The sequence below is a fragment of the Lutjanus erythropterus genome, chromosome 4, assembly GCF_056507025.1.
Source record: "Lutjanus erythropterus isolate fLutEry1 chromosome 4, fLutEry1.hap2, whole genome shotgun sequence".
NCBI classification, from domain to species: Eukaryota; Metazoa; Chordata; class Actinopteri; order Lutjaniformes; family Lutjanidae; genus Lutjanus; species Lutjanus erythropterus.
In genome coordinates, this window is record NC_139320.1 from 13204418 (window position 1) to 13230335 (window position 25918).

Consider the following 25918-nt stretch of genomic DNA (forward strand, 5'->3'; position numbering starts at 1 on the left):
TCTCAGGATGCCTCCTACACACACACGCACACACACACACACACACACACACACACACACACACACACACACACACACACACACACACACACACACACACACACACACACACTCACACTATGCTGTTGTGTTCTGCAGCAACTAGCTTGCATACACACCAAAACACACCTAACAGTCACTTCACACGTTATGTACTAATGCGCTCGCTGACATTCACACAATGTGTCCAGTCACCCACAGTACCACCATCACGGGGCTACAAGGAGACAGTTGACAAAAATAAAAGGAGTCAGCAAAACTGGCAGCTCCCTGATGGAGTGGACGCACACTGATGATGCAAGTTAAAGAGACAAGGAGAGGTATAATGTATAGTAGTGACTCTCCAACCCAACTGACTGTAGTCAGCTTGCGCTAATGACAGTAAACGTAACACAATCATGTGCAAAGCATCAGAAATTCTTGTTTATGTTTATGTCATCAGATTCAGACAGTTCTAGTGAGACTATCAATAGAGCTATTAAAGTTCCCATGAAATGGCTAGCAAAGTGCTCATTGGTTACATATTTTCCTGTTAAATTGATGGAACACTAGGAAAAGAGAGAGGTCCTGGTAGCTGTCTCTCCGACAGACTACCCTGACTACTAGACCAAAACCACCTCCAAGACCAATAGAGACCATGTGGACAACAGATAAAAGGAGACTGTGGAGGCTGCGTTCGTTTCAGTGACAGGTCATGTTCATTCTAATGGTGTTAAGCCCAGTTCTGTTGCTGGCTCACGGCAGGTACCAGTCATTATGAGTTATTTCAGCAACATGTAAGCTGTCAAAACTAGTGTTATATGTCCATAGAGAAAGCTCTGTCGTTAAATTAAATAACGAAGAGTTGAAGCTGAGCAACCAGAGGACATCGCAGGAGAAACCAGAAAAGTTTCTGACCATAAGATATGATCCCCAAATATAACCCAAATCAATGAAAAAAATGTTAAATTTGTGCTTTTGTCCAGTGAGGCCTGCCTCCGCTGTGTGTTTCATTGGACACAAATTTAGTTTATGCCCCTAAGTGCAGGATAAGTCATCAACAGTTTTAAACTGTTTTCCAGAAACAGACAAACTCTGAAATACCATGTTGGGTCAAATACTAACATATAGGTGACGTATGTAATAAAAAAAAAACATCTAATCATCAATTTTGACGACATGGGGACTTTAAAAATGATTGAAAGAATGGCTGAAAAACTATTTTACATTTTACAGATGGAGAGAAGAGAAGAGAAGAGAAGAGAAGAGAAGAGAAGAGAAGAGAAGAGAAGAGAAGAGAAGACTAATGTAAATAGTAAGATATAAAAGAGGAAAAGAAAAAAGGAGGAGAGAGGAGGCGCAGAGGAAAATCGCTCTGTCACGGTGGCACTAGCCAGGAGCAAAACCTTACTGTGCAAATTAACCTTGAGAGTCTGCATTGCAGGGAGCGAGCAGGAGAATGAAGGGAGAGCAGGCGGGAGGGACAGGGTGAAAAAGACAGAGAAAAAGAGGAGATAAAGAGACAGAGGGCAGAGAGGAGCATTAAAAGAAGGGACAGCATGAATAGGAGGAAAGGGGTAATGAATGGAGGGTTGAATGAAAGAAAAATAAAAGATGACGTGAGTGAGTAAAAGATAAAGGAGACAGGAGAGCTGTGGGTGAGGAACAAACCACCGGTACATGTGGAGGAGAAGAAAGGGCAAAGAATGTGGCTGCATACAGCAGCTGCAGAATCACATATACCATTTACACCTGGTATCAATATACTGTCTGTATCTGGATAATGACATCCGATCATGGGCCTATGCATTTATTAATAAATGTTCTTATCTTATTTCTGCCTGCATTGTGATTGGATGTCAATATGCAAAATAAGTAGACAGACACGTCCAGGACTTTGCCAAGGAAGGGCTTGTTCAAAGCTTTTTGACGTACATATTGAGATAACTGGAAAAACTGAGTAAGGTGAGCTTACAACTAGTTGGGCAGAAGTTGTCTTAAAGGGCCAGTCCACCCATTTCACATATCAGTTTGTTTCTTAAGTGGAGTACTACTGAACATGATACTATATTTATCATAATAATAAAAAACAAGAAGGATTGACAACTTGAAAAAAATGTACATTTTTAATTAATAAATCACACTTTTAAAGCAGTTTTGTTTGTGCAAACTTCTTTTTTCATTTTCCTTTTCCTCTTTTCGTTTTCCTTTTCTTTGAGAAAATACAATAAAAGTAGCCTGCCATGTCCTAAACATATGCAAAACACACAGAAAACAGTTGTATAAGGAGCTTCTGAAGTTTTGTTGAGACTGAGAACAGAACTCTTAACCCAGATGATGTCATCTATTGTCTTCTATTAACTTGTAGAAGTTCTGATGGTCTCATAATGGTGTCTATCATTTAAGTCCTTGAGCACTGAATTCAGCTGTTTGCAGATAAGGCAGATCCTCTGATTTGTCCCACAAGGTCAGACAAAATAAAAGAAAAACCTCCTTTTCTCCTCAGACCCACAGCCACTTTTCCGTGGTGGGTTTTTCATCTCACTTCAGATTAAACTGCAGAGTTGTTCACTGAAATCGCTAAGTCATCCTAACCAGAAAAACAGCTCTTTAGATCATCTGTGCAAGCAGCTTATTACAACCCACATTTATGTTTATTGTTAGTCAGTGGTGGCAGTAATAAGTATGAAGTGAATAGTATAAAGATTGAGAAAGTCCTGCAGGAGGTGGGGTCTAAAATAATAAGTCAACAATAAGCTTCACATGCATAACCCATTCATCCAACACAGCCTGCTCCTGACGTGGACTTAGTTGCTCTTAATACTAAGCAATCTGATTTCCTAAAAGCTTTCAGGAAGAAAGCCCTTTCTGGCAGGCAGCTTTCTGGCAGAAAGTCCTGAAGCCTTACTTGTTCCATGTCACTACAATACATATGAGACTTAGGTAATGTCATTTGTTTAACTCAAACCATGATATTTTCCTAAACCTAACTAAATTGTTTTAGTGTCTAAACCGAATAGCAGCTGTTTTACACTGCTAACCACGATTACAGTGACCGCTGTAGTCACAATACCACCCCACCCCATGGAAGCACTGTGCCAATACACTTACGTGACATATTAAATGAAGTCACCATGTACAGACTGCATTTACACCTTGCTGAGATCCAATCACACTGTGAACCAAACAACCTTCACTTATTGTCCCATTGCAATGTCTTCTGTGAGCATTTATACCTCGTATCAGCATGTATGTTCCCATATCCAGATAAGACACCCAGACTGGATGTTAACAGTAGGTTTTATTGGGTTAAGCCTGCAACCAGAATCTAAATATCCCTCTGATATCAGTTCAAAACTACTTCCAAAGCTGTTTTTTCAGTCCACAATATACTCTGCAATGTGAAAATAATAGCTTGTTTGAAGCTAAATTCTGCACATCCATTTCTGTCAAATGCTTGCAGAGATTTTCAGAAATTCTTTTTGGAACATCTTGATTTAACTGAGTGGATATTAACAATCATGTGACATAAATACTCTGCTCCTGTCTATGTTATTATGGTGGTTTTTCATTTAATTACACTCTCCTCTGTGATCTCTCATTGTTATTTTGCAGATTTTCATGAGTCTCCATGCCCCAGGTGTATGTATCATCTCCTCAGTGTATCTGTTGTCAGTTAACCTGTGGCCTTCAGTAGCTCCCATTCAGTTTTCAACTTTGAGTGTAGCAAACAGGATGTTTGTTCCTGCAATATTTATGAAAAAACAAATCTCATATACAAGCAACAGAAGTCTCACCGGCAGCAAAGCGCGCCTCCTGTTCTCCCTCAGTGAGGTCGGAGTAAGAGTTGAAGTCTGATTCCAGGGCTGCTGGAGTGTCAATAGGCTTACACCAGCCTTTCCACTCTATCAGGTGGGCCACTCTGCCCTGAGCCATCGCTGTAGGCTTCGTCACATGGTCCTTCACTACCTGGGAAATACCTACAAGGACAAAGCAAGCGGTTATGCTACAGCATATTTATCAGCTGCATTCATGAACTTTGTCTTACGTTTAATGCTGCACTCACCATGCAGGGAGGATCGTGCTAATGCAGCAATCTCTTGAATGGTGAGAGCTCTTCTGGATTTTGGTAACATTTCAATGGTGTCATCAACATTCACCTGCAAGGACAAGAGAAGAAAAAGTGTGACTCAGGGGAAAACTGGTAGCTCTGCTCAGCATGAATGTGAGCCAGCCTCTCAATGACTCACAGGAAAACCCAGTGCTGTCTTTTCATGGTGAAGGGACTCTTGTGTTCACAGTACTTTAACTACTTCAGTCTACTTCAAGGCCTTGCAAAGTGCAGGATTTTCTCTTTACAAATCAAACAATGATTTTAATGAATCACAAGCTTTATGTCAACAACCACACACTGGCACTGATGTGTATGCACGCACGTGTAAATAGTGACTTGATTGATTATTTCAACAGTTACTCACAAATAGGACTGAAATGAAACTGCTCACAGCGTCTGTGCATTATCTTGAGTAACCAGGTCATGATTTATAGAAAGAGACATTGCTGCTAAGTTTTTCTTTTTCTTTTTTTTTTTGGCACTTTGAGCACCACAAGTTAAGTGCAATGTAGTTTCATTATATCTGAGAGAGGCAGACATCTCTACGGCCGATATAAAGCACTTTACTATAAAAAGCACTACAGGCCAAAGTGAAAATATGTATGCAAATATGTAAAAATATGTACTCTTGATTTTGAGGTGACCTGTCCCACTAAATTATCAACAATAAGCATGTTATGTAGCATGGTAAAGTAGTAGTTTGACATTTTGGGAAATTAGGTTATTTGCCTTCTTGCTGCAATCAAGATGAAAACAATACCACTCTCATATCACTAAGTGACGTGTTGTATCATGTTTGTTTAACCCATAAAAAAGGAAACAAAAAGAAAGTCCACAAAGTGTATACATGACAAGCTGTGGACTGCGGGGCATTACGTGCTGGACTATTTCCTGGGCAGACTTACTATCTGTTCAGCTTATGGTTCCAAAGTTTCACCCCGTTTGCCTCCATGCTCCAATAACAGTTGAGTAAATTTGGTACCTCAGCCAACTTTTTCTTTTTTGTGTGAAAGCATCATATTGGATCACATCTTAAGTTAGCTGACACAACTGCACACATGAAAGTAAGTATAGGAAAACATCTTGAAAGGAAAGTGAAAAAGTTCTGCGTCCATACGGCTAGATAGTTAACAGACCCAGACAGCAGAGAAAAGACGAACCCCCTTCTCTCGGTCTGTTCTCCATTAAATCTGTCTGCTCTGTAAAGTCAAACCACAGAGGTAGTATCGGGTGTTGACAAGTGCTTTTGTCTGCAGGCTCTTTTTATAGCCCTACCTGTACTCACGTGGGAAACGGGCACGTCAACAGCAAAGGCTGCACGCCGAGCTGACGCTATCATGTTTTTACTCAGTATGGGTCAACACACCTGGCTGATTGAGCAATCTGATGACGTTTTCAGCCAGACACATACGGCTCAATATGTGCAGACTTGTGTTCAGTCCTGTGGCGACTGACCTCAGTTCACTGAAGCTCTAGTTTCACCTGCTCTCACTATAAAAATAAATTGACTGTTCAGGCTGCCTTAAGTTTTTCCGCTGACTGAATTTGAAGACATTTTGAGGTGATTTTGTAATGTTTCAATAAAAATAAACATTTCTTGTCAAATTAATTTGATATTATTTTAGTTGTACATAAGAAAACATGTAAGATATGCTTGAATATTTACATTTAACATTTTTAATACATTATTAACTTTTAATGAACTAATGTTCAACAGGTTTTCATCATATATGTTTCCTTCATAGTATAAAAAAGAAGAGTCCTTAAAGAGTTTTAACTCTCACACAGTGCATGCTGGGTAATGTACTGATCATGCCTCTTTAAAAACGATGAATTGATTAGTTGTTTGTTCCATAAAATGTCAGAAATTGGTGAAAAAAGTCCAAAATGATGTTCTTAAATGTCTTTTTATAAGATATTCACTTTACATCAAAGAAACCAGAAAATATTTACTTTTTTTAAATTTAAAAATTAGTTAAACTGAATAATCGATTATCAAAATCAGTTAATCATTGCAGCTCTAGTCAGAACTCTATAGTACATTAATTCAACTTGTTGTTTCAAGTCAAAAACTTCAAGTTAGAAGACCTCATGTTTGTAAGTTCTGAAATGTTGTAAAAATAAATAGAAACTTAAAACTCCACTAAATTACTGTATACTTTTTACAGTGAGCTTCTAGTAAAACTGCACCACTTGAAAATATTGAAAATAATTCAAATGTTGAGTCATTTTGAATTTAAATCTTCCTGTTTTCCTTCCATTCATTAATCAGTCATCAGTCAGTACAGACCACATCTGATTTGCAGTGAATTAGAAAACACTGGACAGCATGATGAAGCATCACAGAAGCATCACCCTGACCTTGTCCTGCCGATTCCACTTAATAGCAACAAAATTCCAGCCAAATAACAAACAACAAAATTATCTGTCAGAAGGGCCCAGTGAGAGCGAAGGGGGATCCTGAGCCCGTGATGGTATCAGCGGCTGCTGCGAGGCGTGATAATCCTCTTGTGCCGCAAAGCAGCTCACAGATCAGAGGCAGGATAATCTGGAGATAATGTGACATATACCCTCGAGGAGGATTAGAAAGATATATAGTGTTAGCCTTTAAATTAAAAATCAGATGTCAGGCATGTGTCCACTCAGAGTTAAATGTGTTTTATTTGTTTTCAAATAGTTGCAGAAAGAAATAATTTCAGTATGGTATGGGAGGATTTTATCCATCTTCAGGGACTCAACAACTCCTGTCTCACCCTGTCTAATGCCCCTAAAGTTGATTTCTTTTCTAGTTTTTCCAGAGCTGTAGTGGAGTAAGAATACCATTTAAAAAGACAACTTGTCATTTATAGAGTTTGGAGGTCCTAAATGGTCAATTTTAAATATTCAAACATATCACTGTAAGCTTTTAAAACTGGGTGTAGCTGTATGCTTGAGCATCACCTTGCCACACAGCTCTAGTTAACAGCACCGTTGACTGTCGCCTCTGTTCCCCTCCCCCCTCTGCTTCCCCACTGCCCTACTGAACAGCAGAGCGAACACGGAGGAAGACATGAGCAGCACTCACAGCAGACCGAGCGCTTCAGTCAGACTGCTGTGCCGCATCTTTTCCAGCACGCCCTGCAACAACATGCAGTGCAGACATATGCACATTTACACAAATATTATCAAATGATTTACAGACAGTAGATAACAATCTGCACACCCGAGGTTTGGAGAAGCAGCAGGAGTACCAGTGTAGGAAGCTAAGCAATGCACTGTGGTGGACATTATTACATTTATCAGGAAAGCGTCGTGTCTATAGTCACTCTCAGAAGAATAGCAGTACAAACACACACATACACACACAATGTCAAGGAGTCATAAATCTTCATGGTCTGGTAAACACAGACAGAAGAGAGGCGGTCATGATGCTGCTCAGGTTCACTTTTGGCTTTTAAATCATTGGTTAACTGTTGTCTCCGTGAGTCAGCGCAGGCAGACTGCTGCAGTCTTTAGACAGCCAGGAGGGAAACAGATTCTTTGACACAACACTGATGTTTAAGAAGCTGAGAACAGGCAGCGTGCAGGCTGACAGTGTGTGTCTGTACGTGTGTGACATTAAACTGACCTCGCCGATGTCTCCCTGTCTGCATCACCTGGAAGCCTGTGTACACAAAAGCACACCTCAAAGATATTTGGGTTTTTAGGTGTGTGTGTTTAAGATTCGTAGCTTTATTCAAATTTTGATTCGTTGAAATAAAATCTGATTTTATAACTCAACATGGTTTTCAACCTTAGTTATATCAATAATATGTTTGTGATTAACCCCAAAAAACAAATGTTGGTGCTTCACCAACCCTAGTTTGTTGTTGTACAGCCATCACACCAGTGTACACTATATTTAGAATATTTTCACCACTTTACCTTGCCATCAGACGGCTTTTTCCTATGTGAGGAACTGCCACTACATGAGCCAAAATATCGCTCTCTCCTCATCAACCAGACTCCTTTGATGAAATCTGCAATTTTACCTTGCAGAACGTGGGAATTGCTGGTCTACTGCTGACTCCATTGGTTAGTTGGTTCATGTTATCACGTGAGTTTGATGTTAAAATGCATTTTGCTGCTGACCCTGTTGACAGCAGTACATTGCATAGTCCGTGCTGGTACTCGTCTCTACTTCTCCAAAGTGGGGGCATGCCAACCGACATCTATTGTAGGTAATGCACTGACTATCAATAAATACTGCATACAACTGCACTTCAAACAATCCAGACTATCCCTTTGATGATATGAGACAGCACAAGTCTAATTTCTGACATTGTACTGGCTGACTGAGTCAAATACCTTTTTCTTATTTATCAAATGTCAATTGTGGAACACAGTGTTGCCGACATATATTGCCTGTTGCTTGGGTTGCTTTTTGTGCAATAGACCCTTTCTTCTGTCTCTCTCTCACGCACATACAGACACACACACACAAACACACACACACAAGCATACATGGAAGTCATTATAAAAAGAAAATCATGAATGGTTACAGTGGAGCAAACTGGCATGATATCTGCTTTCTTGGTAGAAAATAACCTGAACATCCTTCGCCTCCCTCAGCGTGCCACGTTTCTGCCCAACTGTGCATGCCTCTTTCTCTTTTTTTCTCTCTCTCGCTCTATCTCTCAACTTTTCCACAATGGGAACATTTCTATGGTAACTGGTCGCCATGGAACAGTTCCTCCTGGTCTCCCTGCGTGCCTGATTCACTGATGTCGTCACACACTCAGAGCACCAACGGCGGCCGCAACAGCCAAATAAATGACATGCACTTGCCTCCCTGCTTCCATTTACTATAAATGCTCAGAGGCGTCACAGATCAGGCATTTGCATCATCACAGAACAAATGGTAGCGTTAAATATGGAGCAGAAAATGACAGATACTCACTTAAATTTTATTGGGGTTTTGTGCAGGAGTTCTACACCTTTTCTACCTCGTCAAATTCGCACTTTTCAGAAAGTTTCAAGGTTCCAGCATCTTACAGCTATGATAGATATGTTAGCGATTAATCATTGATCAGTTACTTAAAATGTATTATTTGCTAATAAATCCATAGTGTTGAAGTGGCAGTAATTACACCTCGTTTGACATTGTTTCATCTGGAAGAGCCATTTGTTGAAAATGGGACCTTAAACTTGGACATAAAATGAAAAAAAATAAATAATAATGATTAATCAATTGTTTCCATTTTCAACTGATCAGTTAAGGAAAATGCACCAACTCTGCAACTTTAAGCTGTGGTAAATTACATAATTTTATACATATAATCAAAATGATCATTTCATCAAATGCTATGGTGGTGTAAACCAGTGGTTTTCAACCTGGGGATTGGGACCACCAATGGGATCAGTAGATAATTTCTGGCGGTCCCTGGATGGTTGTGGAGAATGAAATAAAATATTGTGACAGCGGCACAGATGAGAGCCAGGAAGCATCCCGGAGCGACGTCAGCCCTTTAATGACATTCAGCAGCAGAGACAAGCACTCAAAAATATACAAAATACAGCTGGCATCAAGGAATGAAACAGCCACTTCACTAATGGATAAAAGTATAAACCAGCACAAACATGTTACATTACCGACATAAACCACCATGTTCTGAACATTTGCATTTGTAACATAAAATAGCCAACTTAACAAACTATTCAGTTCAACACTAGGCATGATGGGAAATGAGGGCAGTATTTTAGGCTAGGGAATATTTTTACATTACATTGCCTGCACTAGTGATATAATTTGCCTTAAAATAGAATTTCCTTAGTGTGCTCAAGCAGCTATAGCCAGTTTGGTATCACATGGAGCAAAAACTATAGAGAGATTTAAGTAAACATCCCACCTAGTTCTGGAAACATCACCCTGTACATCAACATGATTATTCTGGGGGGTTACTACTCAGAAAGGTTGAGAACCAGGACTATAAAAAACTAAAATTATGTTTCATGATAGCATTCAACAGAGGGATGACAAATTAAAGGAAAACACAACGAAGTTTCATGTTTCAAAATGTGTCACCTGTCTGTAAGTGGACTACACCCTGGTTGGGCTGATATCCAATTTATTTTTTTCTTTATCTAAAAAGCAAAGTATTCAGTCAGTTTCGATCACTTTCATCTAAAATCCAAGCACTTTTCAAACGCTACACTGAAATTCAAGTGTTTTCACAGATTTCCAGCGCCTGTACAACCCTGTTTATGACCAACAGGCATGAATGATAAACTCAAATTTACAAAATGCTTATGTTGCCATTTTTCAATTGTTGTTCCAACTTCAATAAAATTTTGAATTATTACCTGATAGAGAATCTGACCAAATACAGCTGGTGTGTGTCTTTTCCCTGAAGTGTAAAGCATTAGAGATTCCTTCGTCCGTAAAAGAGATGTGATAAGATCAGCAGTCCAGCAAACCTGTCTCGCGAAGTGCCCAGTATTCAATAACAGGCCTGCCCATGAAGAGCGAGAGGCTGCATTTCATAATGGATCACTTAGGCACCGCTAATCATCGTCTGGCTGGCTCACTGCGACACATCCGATTCACACCCAGATGGTGCGCACTGATGGATAAAAGAGGCAAGGTGGATTCATCATGCTCATTACTACCACCACAACCACCATTATCATCATCATCATCATCTCTGAGCCAATTATAAACATCCAACTAACTTCAGTTTCAGTCCCATTGTTCAAAAACACAGTACTTTGCCATACAATCCAAAATTTCTATGGAGGATAACTGCACAAAATCAGAAAAAAAAACATATTGCCATTATTTTGACAGCAATGCATTTGCAGCATGATTAATAATTAGGAGGAATTAGGCTTGGGCTGTATCAAGGTATTAGAGTAGAGCAAGATAATATCTATTATCTATTAGATCTATTAAACTGTATTGTAGTGCTCAGGACGTGCCACCAGAGGTCAGTCTCTCTGCTGGTGGACAAGGCAGCACAGTTAAGCTGAGAAACAAGGGGTTTGGGGGATAGAGTTACAGCACAAACCAGTAAAAAAGAGAAATGGCTTTGTAGCAAAGCGCCACAGGCCAGAATGAAACACATGGCTGCTCCTAAGGACTGATAGCCTCTGTACATGGGGCACACTCTCTACTAACTGAGCTACCAGGGTAGCAGCCAGGAGGGGGAAAAATTATTAAAATCATGATGACTTTTGTTGGGGTCTTTACCAAACATCTGGAGAACAAAGTTTATAGATCAGGGCATCTCTGCAGCACTACTTCATAAAGCTGTTCTGTCACACATTTTTTCAAAAAAAACATTGAATATTGCACTTGACCATATTGCAGTCTTGATAATATTTTTATTCACTTGACAGCTGTGATTTCAAGATACAAATGTAGTAGGTTATTAGATGGCTTGTACCACAGCAGAAATGCTTTCTTTACTGAACCACCACCCCGAGCAAAGAGCCCTCTAAACCCTTTATTTTCTAACTTAATATCTTATCTAATTCTATTACAACAAAAGACAGTGACAGTTCACCCCAAAAATACACACTTTCCCTCTGGCTCATAGTACTTAGCCATCTAGATTGTTTTGGTGCAAGTTGCTGACTTTTGAGATATCAGAGATGTCTGCTTTCTCTCAAATATAATGGAACTAGATGGCACTCGTGTTGTGGTGCTCAAAGTGTCAAAAAATATGTTTGAAAAACTCAACAGTAATGTCTCCTTGCTGAGTCATGTCCCCGTTATTCAGAAAATCCACAGACTTTGATGTGAGCAGTTTCATAGGAACTTTTTTCTTTATACTGTCAAAACTGAATCAAGAGCTTCAAAACTCAGGAACTCACACCAAAACAAGCTAGATGAAGACACAGCACCACAGGTAATTTATATTTTTGATCTTGGGGGGAACTGTCCCACTCAAATAAACATTCAAAGGAGCCACAACAAATGTAGCATCTCACAGCTGAGCAGCCATGCATATGTGGTCCAACAGTGCAGTCGGTCTAACTGCTGCATAGTGATCTCTTACATAGAGATTTTGTGTTACTTTTTGTCTAAAGGCGAGAGGCATTACACTCTGTCACTGAAAATTAAGAATAAGAATAAGAAAAAATGAAATAGCTAATTACACTGAATGCAAATCATTAGAAACCAACTGGTTAACATTAATGAAAAGCAAAATGGAGAATGAACTCAGAGTTGAACCACACATTAAAGATTTGGATAGCATGATTAAGAAGGTAATTATTAAATCGGGAAGGGTTGAGAAAATAATTTTCTGCTTCATGTGGCAAATAACTAAGGGACTGTCATTTTTGATTAGGCATATCTGTTCGGTTCCTGATGAGGTCATATTACACTAAGTTGCTTGTAGCTTGGCTCAAATCATGTGAGGAGATATACACAAAACATCCAACAACTTGTGTTTCAGTAAGTGCAAATATTTATTGTTAACACTTTATAATAACCATCATCCATAAATGGTAAATTTATACTATATTAAACTTAATTTAATAGTCATTTCACTGTTAGCAAACAATGAAATAATAATTAACTCTGTTTAATAATGATTAGACACACTATAATTCTTATTAGTTCTTTTGTCATCAGTTTGTGTGACATAAAATAATTATTTTATAAATTAATTCACAATTCATTCTGATTAAATTACTAAACTAACATGTACAGCGTGATGGTTTGAAGCATATAAACATTTTCTGGATGGTTATTGTAAAGTTGTGACTGAATAGTTTATGAAACTTTACAGTTGCTTAATAAATGGTTTATAAATAAACATTATTTAAATGTGAACAGTAAAATAACCATTAAGTAAAGTTTAATTAACCATTTACCATTTATTAACGGTAGTTATTATAAAGTGTTGCCCAAAAACTTTTATGTGTGGGCCTGCTGTCTTGAATGTAATGCATCATTTGCTTCATTCATTTGAATCATCATTACTGGGACTCCCTAAAAACTAGCATTTCATCAGGGGGTGGTGCCTGACGCTCTGCAGCAGACAGAATAATGTGTGTCTGATGCTCGTTCTCGTTGGCTTGTACTGGATCATCTCGTCACCGTCTGGATGAGCCAGCAAAACCGTAACCTGAAAGTTGTTTATTAACTAAACTTTGCTTTAACCTGAACATTAAACATACAAAACACCTTACACTTGATTGTAATTTCAAACAGTGATTTATTTATTTATTGGTCGTCAGTTTACCTAAATAAATAGTGCTAAATGACATTTATCTACTTAGATGGGGTGTCTGTATTTTGATATCAGAGTAAGTTAGTATCTATCAACCCCAAACAGGCTTACAGGGCACACTATAAAAAAAATTGACCAAAAATACAAATAGTAGGAAAACATGAATAGTTTATTCTGTATGCCTTCATACTTGACACTCATAAACTGATCTCATATTCTATGCTGAGATGGTCACAGAACAGAAGTGTGTCCTGCAATGTCCTACAAAACCACACTCATACAAGTGAAATACCAAGTTTTTAGGGAGTCTCCATCATTACCCATTAAGACTAACCCTAAACACTATGATTTCATGATAAAAGTGAACTATAGCTAATTCTCTGCATGAGGTGACAATGCATGATGTTTCAGTAGAGCTGCAATAGGCTATATTATAAAATCAGACCAAGCTGAAATAAAAAAAAAAAAAAACATAAAAAAAGATTGTTAAGGGCACCTCGCTGAAGTCCAGTGCGCCCAAAGGTGCAGTCAGTATCAGTCTGCGCACCAAGCAGGTCCGCGTGTTCCCCAAAAGTGCGAGGTCAGACAGGGAGCTTGCTGCGCTCCAGTCCACGCGCAACGAACTGTCAACCGCCACTGTCAGAGGAGGAAGAGAGCCACGTGAAGGTTATAGTAGATGAACAGTCGTAAAACTCATAGGAGCTCTGCACCATGGTCTCACTCCAAAATAAAAAAAGAAGTCAATAAATACATTAAATTAATATATATATATATATTATTATGACAACAGTGCTTCCCTTTTCAAGAAAACGCTGTTGTTCATAATATTTGTTTTAATTACTGGACCCAGAGTGACCAACTATGAGTTTTAAGGATTAGGCTAATCCTTACGTTTTGCCCTATGGTCAAAGTTGCAGTCACCATGCCAACCCATGCCTCCACGGAGACCCCAGGGCATCCACTGAGGGGCGATGACCAGATAAGGGAATGTAATGTTGCCATATCTCACTGCAGTTTCCCCCAAAGAAAACCACATTGAAACACTTACAAAAGAGGTAACCCACAAAACAATGTGCACGTATGAATATCAGCCAATTCCTGTCTTCAAAAAGATTAACATGAAGCAAAAAGACTCTATATATGTGTTGAATATAAATAAAGAACTCAAAAATATTTCATTTGAACATTGTTTCATGATTTGATTTTAAATTGTTCTTCTGGTTTAGAACGTAAAGGGATAGTTATGATTACTAAAAGTAAGGTTATTTCCTACAGTCAACATGCCCCCAGTTAGAAGAAGTAGAGAGGAACAGCACCAGCATAGAAGCTAAGCAATGTACTGCTGTGCATGAGGTCAGCAACAAAATTTATTTTAGCCACTTAAAAAAATTTAACCTAAAAAAAAAAATAAAAAATCAGTATCGCTTTAAGTGTTTACTGTATTTGGAATATTCCCTACTTTACTTTGCCATTTGACAACTTTTTATGTCAGAAAACTGCCTTTATATGAGCAAAATATAACTCTCTCCAAACCAACCAAACTCCACAGGCGACATCAACCATTTTATCTCGCAGCACAAAGGAGCTGCTGGTCTACTGCTGCCTCCATCTGTTGGTTTGTTTGTGTTATTGTGTGATTCATTTTAAAATAATAGTTTGGATTCACCAAAGTCACACAATAACACAAACAAATTAACAGAGAGAGGCAGTGGTAGACCAGCAACTCACATGTTCTGCAAGGTAGAAATACTGATTTTGCAAATGAAGTTTGGGTTACATAACAGTGGTTGGAAAAGGTTGGAAAAGTGAAGTAAAAGTGGTGAATATATTGTAAATGCAGAGTACACTTAAAACTAGGGGTGTAACAATTAAAATTTTAAATCAAATATTGCTCAAATGTGCAAAATCAAATCAAAATCAATGGCAGAATCACAATCAAAACTTTTTTTTCTGTGTACCCCTGCATACTTGCAGCATCTAGCATGCATCTCCTATAAAAAAAAAAAAAGACAATACTTCAAAGATGACACAGGGTAGGTCACAAGTCACTATATCACTCTTGATACCGTAACTATAACTTTTTAAAGACGAATATGAAATCGTGAATGACATTTGTTGGGTCTTTCAGGGTTTGGAAGGACTTGATAGTTTAACAGCATAGCATCAGTCCTAAAAATTGAATTGAATGTGACCTTAAAGTAGAAAGTCAGATTGAATCATGGATGTGAAGAATCGTGACAGCGCTAGTTTAAACTGATATTGATTTTCAAGGTGGGCCTTTTTTTAAGTGGCTAAAATATGTTTTGCTGCTGACCCTGTCCACAGCAGCACAGTGCTTAGCTTCCGCTTCTCTTAACTCTGGGCGTGTTGCATATAGTGTGAGTAATACGCTATGGATAAGTACCTCATACAACCCCACTTCAAATGATCCAAACTATCCCTTTAAAAACCATCTTTAGGCTTGTATCGTGCACTTTCAGAAAGTGTTTATAGTAGTTCTGGAGCACTCTTCTTTTTATTATGTATGGTACAAGTCTGAGTGTTGGGCTCAGCATTCACAGAACCCTTTATTGCAGCGTATTCTGTAGAGACTACTTGTAGTGAGATAACATGGTGGGAGGTTGAAGGGGGGCGTGGAGGCCTACTTCCATGCACTTTAAAGCCATGCCATGTCATGCAGGTAAGGCCCTGGCAGCAGCCCAAGCCTGTTTGATATTTTATGAAGTTGGTTCTGCTTTGTTGGAGGAAGAGAAGCAGTATAACACATTAAAAAAAGCACAGAATAAGGTACATGCCTGTGATGGCATTATGCAATTTTGACCTCCCTGCTGTTTAATGCACATTCACTGACGTGACCAGGCCACGTCATCAACACAACTGAACAGAGGCACGCTGCAGGACCAGGACCAAGGAGCGCTACATGGAGCGCAAATGTCACTAAGCAACCTCCTGGCTGCAGACGTCACATAACCGCCTACAGGTACAGGACTGTTCAGGTTGACTACATGAGTTTAACCTTTCTAATGACAGCCCTCATTATGACCTGACACTCACGGACCATGATCAGAGATGGGCACAAATACATAAAAAAGTATCTTGTTACGGATTACAAATACTTGCTCATTAAATCCATTAAAATAAAATAAAAAATGCTGATATAAGAAATGTATTTATATGATCACATTTTAGGTAGCCTCATTATGGGTCTGATCTTAATACCCCTAAATTGAAAAGATAAGCTCTTCAGATTTCTCAGATACTACATTTGAAGACATTGTTTGCTAGCTAGCTAAAAAGTTAGCAAAATGTTTCACTGTTGCTATCTAGCTAAAAGGTTAACAAAACATTACATTGTTTGTTAGCTATTTAAAGGGCTAACAAAATGATACATAGTTAGCCTACTCATGTTGGCTTGGCAGATAAACCCTAATTTTAAATTCTAATTTAAACTCTGAATTTATGGAGCATTATAGCCAAACAAATAGAAGATTGAAAATAGACACTAGCACAGAAGCCAGCACAGTATTCTGAGTAGTCCACTAATTGGAAAATTGGTGGTTAGATCCCCAGCTCTTTTTTCTCTCTTCCCTTGGGCAAGATACTGAACCCCAAATTGACCCCAAAGGCATGTGGGTGAGAGTAACAGGTTTTAAGCAGAAGCACCTAGCATGGCCTCTGCAATTAGTGTGTGAATGTGTGGGTGAACGTGTCTTGTCTAATCAGAGGACTAGAAATAGTCAATTTAAAGTAGCCTCAGGAAAAAGGAGACTGCCTGGCAGTTGCCCATTTAATTAATTGGATAATACTGTATCATAGTTTGAATTGGAATTTTAAGTTTTGGTGCCACAGAGATAAATGTAATCTAGGTTTAGAGTAAAAACAAGACTGAGGTTTAAAACGAGGTTTAAATTGAATCTTTCTTCATTTCAAGCTAGTTTAAAAGTTTGGTGCAACGTATTTTAAGTTATGTTAAACCGTGATTTAATAAGGTTTTTAAAAAAAATCATTGTTGGTGCAACCCAGCCTATTTCCTAGTTACAGAGAGTTACAAAAAAAGTCTAAATTCAGTTGCAGTACTGCTCATCTCTGACCATGATGGACCAAAGGTGCTTACAAACGGATGATGGGGCACCGCAGTGTGCAGCAGAGCATTTCAGGACCTGGACAGCTCCCATCCACCGCATACTGAAGCTCCCTCACCCCTACACCAACACACACTCTCTCTCTCACACACACACAAACACACACGCGCGCGTGCAATCCTGCGCGTGCCTGCCACTCTTCAAATCAGATTTGCAAAACGAGATTAAGAGGTGGGCCTCTAAATGTCAGTGCCTGGCTCCTCTTTCCAGCCCTCCACTGCAGGGAGGCGTTTCCAGTTACTGTCTGTGAAAAGAGCGACTCGCTCGATTAGTCGCCAGCGCCCATCTCAAATATTGAGTCCAATATCAAGACCAATCACTCACCCCCGGGTCAAAGACCTGCCGTTTAGCGCGCCGAGCTCAAGTTGCCCACCAGCAGAATTCAATATGTGCCGTTTAATTGGGTGTGATGAGATCAGATGCCCGGGGTGTATTGTATGGTTGAATCTAGGCCACCTCGGTCAATGAAAGTATTGTTGAGAGGAGTGAAAGATGCGCACGTGTTTTGTATCAGATTGGTGTCCAGAATGTGACAGTCATCTGAGCCCGGTACATGTGGACCCGCTGTTCACGGGGACCTCATGGTGACACGTCAGCAACTAATTATCAGAAAATGCTCACATTTCGCAGCCTCCTCCTGAACGGTTTGTCGTGCGGGTCGTGTTGGTCTTTACTGCGACACAGATGGATTAAAAAGGGACAGCTCATCCCAAAATTATATATATATATACATATATATATATATATACTATATATACTTCTACTTCTTCTTGAAGCGCTGTTTATCCCTCCACGCTGTTTTGGTGTGAGTTGCAGAGATATCTGCCGTAGATTAGTAGCAGTAGTAGTAGAATGCCTGCCGTCTCTCGAATATAACGGGACTAAATGGCACTCTTATGATGCTGAAAGCGCAAAATAAAGATTTATTCTTTATCTTTTCAGAAATCATGACCCTCAAAATAAGTCATTGACCTTGTTGTGAGCAGTTTCATGCAGAAACTACTTTTTTTCTAGTAAAAAGAAGGCAGTTCCGATATATGGCTGCAGAAAATAGTTCTGGTACAATGTCTCTGTATGTCAGCACCTCACACCAACACAATCTAGTTGGATATATACAGGTAATTCTTTGTGGGTATGGGGTGAACTGTCCCTATAAAGGACCCTGCGCACACTTCGACAAAAATGTTTTACATTCACGTCTGCAAGTCCAAGGAAACTTAAAAAGAAGAAGTAAGGGTCATTACATCACCGACCAACACACTCTGCTCTGCTTGGTGTCAGTTCTATTGAAGCTTATTGGAGATGCATACAGGAGGACACTGGAACAGAACATATCTACATCAAATGACCACTGAAGAAGGAATGTCTCCAAGAAATGGAAGAACACACTTCAGAGAATAACACACTGCATTTTGATTTGTCAAAATGTGCGCATTCGTTTATTTGCTGTTAGTCTCCATTCAGCATGATTGACGTCTGGCACCAAGCAGGGCACTGAACGTTGGTTAATGATGTAATGTCCCTTCCTTTGTATTAATCACATAAACATACAGGCAAAAAAGGACACTTCCCATCCATCATCAAACTTCTAATTCAGGTTTTCAGGTTGAGCATGAACAAAACCAAATACAAAATGACTGACTAAAACTGAAATAAAAAATACTTGATTAGAAATGGGGAAAAAACAAGAGCACCTTTCCTTCTTTTAGTTTCCTTGCACGAACCTCTGCGATTCTCTGTAACCTCTGTGTGGTTTTGCAGCAGTGACCCTGAGCGAGACCAAGGATGCCATTTAAGCGACATGTCTGCATGTCACAAATCCAAATGGACTGGAAATAAACACATGTAATGGAGTAAACTGACGGGACGGAGCTGCTGTTTGAAACATCAGACACAGCGTAAGATCAGACTGAGAGGTCGGCCTCTTTGCTCGGAGTAGCAGACTGAAACTTGTGGCGGCGTCTCCCCGCGGTCATCCTCCATCTGTGGCTAATTTGTTAATTTGTTCGACGTCTTTTTATCTTAATTAATCTCCATCCGCTCACTGTGATCTCTCCAGAATGGAGCCGCATGCAGCTCCAAACATTGTGTCCTCCTCTCTTCCCTCAAAGCAAATGATATTTTGCAGTCTTGATTTTATTTTTTCGTATTTATTTATTTATTTATTTCACTTCGGTCTCTCTCAGTAGTTCCCGTTGTCGTGGAAACTGCAGACAGGGAGACCTCGGCCGTGCATCTCTCTCTTCCCTCTCCTCTCTGAGAGACTTGTGAGCGAATCAACACAATTAGGTCAGGACCAGCAGCAGCAGTGTGATGTCACACACACACACACACACACACACACACACACATACAGGCTGAATCTGAGATTCATACAGGTGGCTGCTTTTGACCTACTGTATATTACACTCCTGATAAATGTGCAGAGACGCGTGCAGTCACTTTATGTGGGATTTATGGGACTAGGGCATGTCCTTACGCACTCCGCGACAAGGAGACGGGGACGAGGCGCCATAATCATCAAGTGACTGAGGCGACAGATTACATAACCAATTAAGAGGCGCAGAAAGGATCTGTAAGCATGGATACGACGGATAAATCACAGTCTGCAATATTTACACCTGCGAGCGTGTCTGTTTGTGTGAGAGAGATGATGGATAGATGGTTGTGGGGCAGGTCTGATTTATTGAGGCTACACAGGAGAGCCAGTTAGATAAATAACAGGTTATGTGTGGGGAGACACCGTCAGAGGTCGGGGTAGCTCACAGAGGACGGGGCCCTCGGCGACGTTCAGCCGGAGACACGTACAGCAAAGGTGTAAACAACCACGAGAGCACAAAGATGCGGTGGGAACAGGGAGCTTGTTTCTTGGCAACAAGCAGAATGATCTATTGCTGCATGTGTGCACCTACAAGTACCAGTGGAGTCCGTTTAAATATGGACATCTGCGACTGAATAAACGTTTTTTTTTTTACTTTTACACCAATCCAATCGGACACGAATCCAGAAATTCTTAGAAATACCGAGTTATAAAGCTGAAGATCTGGTGCGTAATGATGCGAGCAGAAAGGTGTCCTACCTTGCAACTGAACTGGGTCAGCGCGGTCAGAACCATCGTGCCTGGATGTGAGTCTTCGCTTCACGTTAATGTAAAAAAAAAAAAAAAAAGCCGTTTAACAGCGAAACATCCCTCAATGGTGTCAGGAGCACCTCTGTCTTCTCTGCCTCTGACTGGCGTGCTCGCCAAAAAAGCTCCTTGCAACTCTCTCGTAGCATCGCGATGTTTAGGCTGCGGATACCAGCCCCTCGAGCTCATCTCATCCCCACCACCCCAACTAAAGTGCACACACACTTCCACATACACACACCGTTTAACCTCTAATACACTGAAATTTCGCAAATTCCAGTTGTCTACATTAAACGCTTGTCTTATTCATACGCATATGACTCAGCAGCGCTATCATATGTCTCACATCTCCGGCACAGCATGCTGTGCAACTACAAGCACCCAAATTCACTCTGCACCCGCTAAAAGGCTGCAGCAAAAAAATGCGAAAAATTTCAGGCTCCTCTCCAGCAGCGTGCTTTTTATGATGAGAACAGATGAAAACAACTCTTACCAACTGGCGCTTTGGAGCTGATACAGCCCATTTTCGTAGCTGCATGTAGGGCCCAATCTATGAATTTTCTTTCCCTATAATTTCCGTGTGCAGGTAAAGAGACGCCGAGCCGTACCTCACTGATCGAAAGCCTCTGTCACTCTCCTCCTCATCTACGGAGGCTCCGCTGGGTTCCCGTACGCGCTGCTGTGCTCAGACCGCCGGAGTGACGCCGAGGGCGGGGGGGAGTCCAGCCATCACTTCTTCTTCTGCTCCTTCTCCTTCTTTTCTGTCTCTTCTTTGTTTCTAAAATACTTCAAATCCATAAAAATGTGTTTGACGTTTTTTAAAATGATTATTTTAGTGTGCTCTTAGGTGTCTTGGGTGAGTCTCAGCTCTACGTCACCGGTTGCAGGGTCGCGTCCTGCGGTTCATCAGCACCACAGCGGAGGGACAGCGCTCTGTGAGGCGGCGGCGGCAGCATGGGTTGTTTTTTCCCGGCCTGGCAGCAGCTGCAGGGGCTGTTGGTAGGGTTTCCCCTCTCGGTTACTGCCTGGTTCAAATCCACGCCGGTCCCCCTGTGCGCTCTGTGTGCGCTCTGTGTGCGCCGTCGCCCCGGTCAGGCCGTGGATCATTGGAGGGTGACACTGATACAAAAATCCCACGCTTAACTGCTTATATACAGCTCCCGCACGAGTGTCCGCCTCCTTGTACCGTTTCCCCTGCTAGGTGGAAGCGGAATGAGACGTGATTGGCTGGTGTCAACTTACATGCCACATACAGAGGAGGGAGGAGTCACCGGTGCACACATAAGAGCAGCAAGTTGTCAAAGTGAGGATTGCATTTCTGCTCATCGATACATTAGCTGACATAATGATAAACGAGGAGCATCCTACATATTTCAACAGGTCTGGAAAAGAAAAGGCAGAGTTGATGACAGCCTGGAGCAGGTTAGGATGCATAGAAATACACTCAGCAAAAATATAAATAGAAAAACATTCTGTTTTTGTTCCTATTTTTTATGAGTTAAAGTAAACCAAAAATCTAAGACTTCTTCTATGCACACAAAAGATTTAACAGTTTTTGTGTACACAGAAGAAGTCTGATTTACTTCAACTGATGAAAATGGGAGCAAAAATAAAAGTTTATATTTTTGTTGAGTGTAATATGGTAAACTGTCAACAGAGCAACAAAAGCCACTTGTGCAGAGGGTTAGAGATTTTATTTCATCTGAGAAGAAAAGTTCAAGGGGCAACCAAAGACACAACACTCTTGATTTTGCTTCCATTTCCATGAGTTGAAGTTAAAAAAAAAAAAAGAGAGAGAGAGAGAGAGAGAGAGAGAGAGAGAGAGAGAGAGAAGAAAATACAAGAAAAAACTAAGCCTTCTTTGACGCACAAAGAAAGAGAAGTTTGCCATTTTTTCCCCCAGGAGGGCAAAGTCATGACCTGCCCTACTCTGCCTCTGATTGTCTAGTACTGTCTAGTTTGTTGGTTGGTTTAGTCAAGTTTAGGCTAAGTTTAGGATAAAAACATTAGGGTAAACTAATCAGAGGCAGAGTAGGGTGGGTCATGACTTTACCCTCCTGCCTTATGTGAATTAGCCATAGTTCAGTGCTTAAAAAAATACTATGTTTATATTTGTAATATTAGGCTAACAGGGCAACAAAAGCCACTTGTGCAGAAGGTGAGAGATTAATTCATTTTTTCCCTGTCGAGAACAATCTAACAGTCCAAGGGAGAAAAGGTCGTGTTGGACGTAGTAATGCCCACAAGGCTTTATACATGGTGTTGTGCACTGATGCAATAATAGGAGCGTCCAATTATGGCAGCAAAAGCACATGTGAGGAAAGTGACATTTTTCACACGGAGTCTGACACATTTGAGAATCAAAACCCCCCGTTTCAAACTCCCACACTGTGTAGTGGCCTCGCTGCAGGCTCATTATGACCTCTTAAGTCCATCCATGCTACCCAATATAGACAATGTGTCTAAAAATAAGCGTTGACATTCTCTGTTCATGCAATCAAATAACCAATTGGTAGAGGGTGTGAATAAAGAAAAAAAAGGTCTATTGTGAGGCCTAATTGTGGCCTATTTGTAAGAGACCTACTCTTGTCTCCAGGCAGGTTGGCGCGAAAGCGTCTTCATTCTCCCTCTGTCTCTCTTAACGCCCACCAGGACTCTAAACATAGACCCGCAGAGCTGCTGACCCACGCGGCCACTCTTCCACTACGTCTATTATCTGTCAGTGGAGAACAGATGCGGGGTCCTCTGATGGGCATTTTCAATTCATTCCAAAAACTGGATGATGCAACAGCCTCTGAATGGGTGCTCAGTGGGTGCTTGGATCCATTTAAAGACTCTATGAACCACAAAGCACACATTTAACCACGCGCAGCACTCATGATATCTTATTAAGTTTGGTCCTGGGCACAATGAGGTGCAATGTGTTGCACTATTTAAAGAAAAGGAGGAGATTATGCCCATATGAAGGTGCTTGTAATCAGCAAACATGCTTTCAGTACTAGTGTTTCAGTCTCTGGAAGACAAATAGTCGTCTACTGTAAATCATTTTAAGGTGATTCAACTTAAAAATGTAAGTCCCCCTACTGCAACAAAAATGTGAGTTAATCAAACATAGGTTGAATAATTAGTTTAAAGACATCTTATGAGTTATAAAAATGTAAAAACCAATTGAGTTAACTGAATTTTTTAAGATTTCTGAGTTAAATAAATTTAAGATATTAGTTTGCATAGGGGTAGGGAGTGAATTTGATACTATAGCTTTTCTTTAATATCTTGTCAGTCGTCTTGTCAGTCATGATATTCCCACAAATTTGGTCCTCAGAAATGTTATTATGCATGATGGACGTTTGGTGGTTATTAGTAGCTGTTGATGGAGGAATTTTGAATTTTTGAATTTTGTTTCATGGTCTTTGGTAGTAGTGGACGTAGAGGGTGAAAGACTGACTGCTTGGTTTGCCCCTGCGGTAGATGAAACATGATGAAGTGGTCTCTAGGATGCCCGTCTGGGGGAGATGCAGTGCCACATGGGCTCTACATGCTAGAAAATTAGCTGGCCTTTAAATGGCTAAATAGTCAATAATCTCCCATGTGTTTTTATTACAGAGATGTCGTTGTGGTTGTGCTTTAAGTCACATAAAACTATTTTAATCTAAAAACGAGGGATTGGAACTGTTTTACCATGAATGTATCACAATTTTCTGCACACTGTCACCCCATAGCATACGGCTGGTGCCCTTTTTAATTTTTTCATCCCTGCCCTTCAGAAAGCCTGAGTCTGCTACTGCATTCACATGACCAAGGGAACAGACCAAGATGTTTCCCCTCGATTGACCAGTTAGATCTGTACAGGAACACAACCTCAAGACAAACCAGAATTTGGATGGATACTAAATCTGCGCTGCTGTGCCACCATGAGAACACAATTATCAAAAATGACCAACTTTATTATCACTGTGAGAGTGAATGAGAGACCAGATCACATAACTTGAGGATAAACTGGGGGAAAATGTGGAGCATTGCTCATCACACATTCAACATGTGGGAGGACAGACATTCGTCACACTGTTATTTCTGCTCATGTAAGGTCTGTGATTTTACAGCTTGAAGAGCAGAAGACTGTAATCTTGTGTACCTCCTCTTTCCCTGCAGTGCGCACTCAGCTCCTATTTCATAACACATCAAAGTTGCGGCAGAGCCACAGCCTATGTAGCACGCTCAGGCCCTCGCTCTAAGCCTTGTGCTGCTTTGTCTGGAGCTCTAGTGCCACCAAAAGGAGGACTAGAGCTCAGGCAGCTGTGGGAGCCACAGGAGTGCGGAGAGCCTGTTGCGCAGTACAGTATTGCAAAGCTGAGAGCATGTGGCTGTGATAGAAGAACATGAGGAGAGGCCATTATAAGAGCCTCAGGGCTGAATGTGTTTAGACTGAGTTTAGAAAGCTTCAGGTGTGTTGCTCCAAGAAGGGCAAGAAGAAGGGTGCATAAAATCAGCACTAATAAACTAAATTAACAGACTTAATTTATATAATACCTTTCATACAAGGGGTGTAATTCAAAGCGTTTTACAATGAAGTGAAAAGACAAGAGCATAAAAAGTACAAACAGGGAGGGGTTTTTTTATATATAATGTATAAATACTGCCCAATAAAATAAAGCAATCAAATGAATGATAAATAAAAGAGGCAAGAACAGGCATGCTAAGAAGAATAGCCTATGTAAAAATAGAATTAAAACATAAGAAGACATAAAACAATAATATATAAAATATAAGAGCAGCAGTTAGTTAAAAGCAATATTTAAGGTTGTCATTTCAAAACGTTGCACCTTCTATAGGCCTGTGTAGTGTACGCCATAATTTTTGTGCATAGTTAAAAAGTCTAAGTTGACAGTTATTTGTATGAGTGTTGCTAGTCAAAAAGCTGGCAGCAGAGACCATGAGGGATCATAAAACGACAAACATGTTTTGCATGTTAATGCAGTTTGTATAGTAGAGCTGTAGAGGCCACAGTGTAATTTCCTAATATGCTCAGTAAAGTGTGAATTAGTTGTCTGCATATCGTGGAAATAAATGACTGTGTGAGGACAGAGCTTATAGATCAGTCTGACACATATATTAAAATAATGTTAAAGTAGTAAAATACGACATAAGGAATGACATGTATGTGGGTTTTGTGAATAACTGTTTCACATGTCCGTTATTTCTGTATATATTTAATGAATACAGCATAAGCATGCAGGGGGCCACTACTGTCTAGGAGAATGAGAAGTGATAAAAAATCTTCATAGTCTTGTTTCCCTCTTCAAGCTTGAAAAAATGCTGC

The 25918-nt window shown here is 40.2% G+C and overlaps 1 protein-coding gene across 1 annotated transcript in view; it reads right to left on the bottom strand.

The window, feature by feature from the left end:
- fam131ab (family with sequence similarity 131 member Ab) overlaps window positions 1–21739 on the bottom strand; it is a 30524-nt gene extending 8785 nt beyond the window's left edge. The window contains exons 1-3 of the mRNA XM_084717005.1: window positions 21210–21739; window positions 4085–4178; window positions 3816–3998 (exon numbers count right to left, since the gene is read on the bottom strand). Coding sequence (XP_084573131.1) covers window positions 3816–3998; window positions 4085–4154 — 253 coding nt within the window. The 5' untranslated portion in view covers window positions 4155–4178; window positions 21210–21739. The remainder of the gene's footprint in view (window positions 1–3815; window positions 3999–4084; window positions 4179–21209) is intronic.
- Window positions 21740–25918: the final 4179 nt, after the last annotated feature.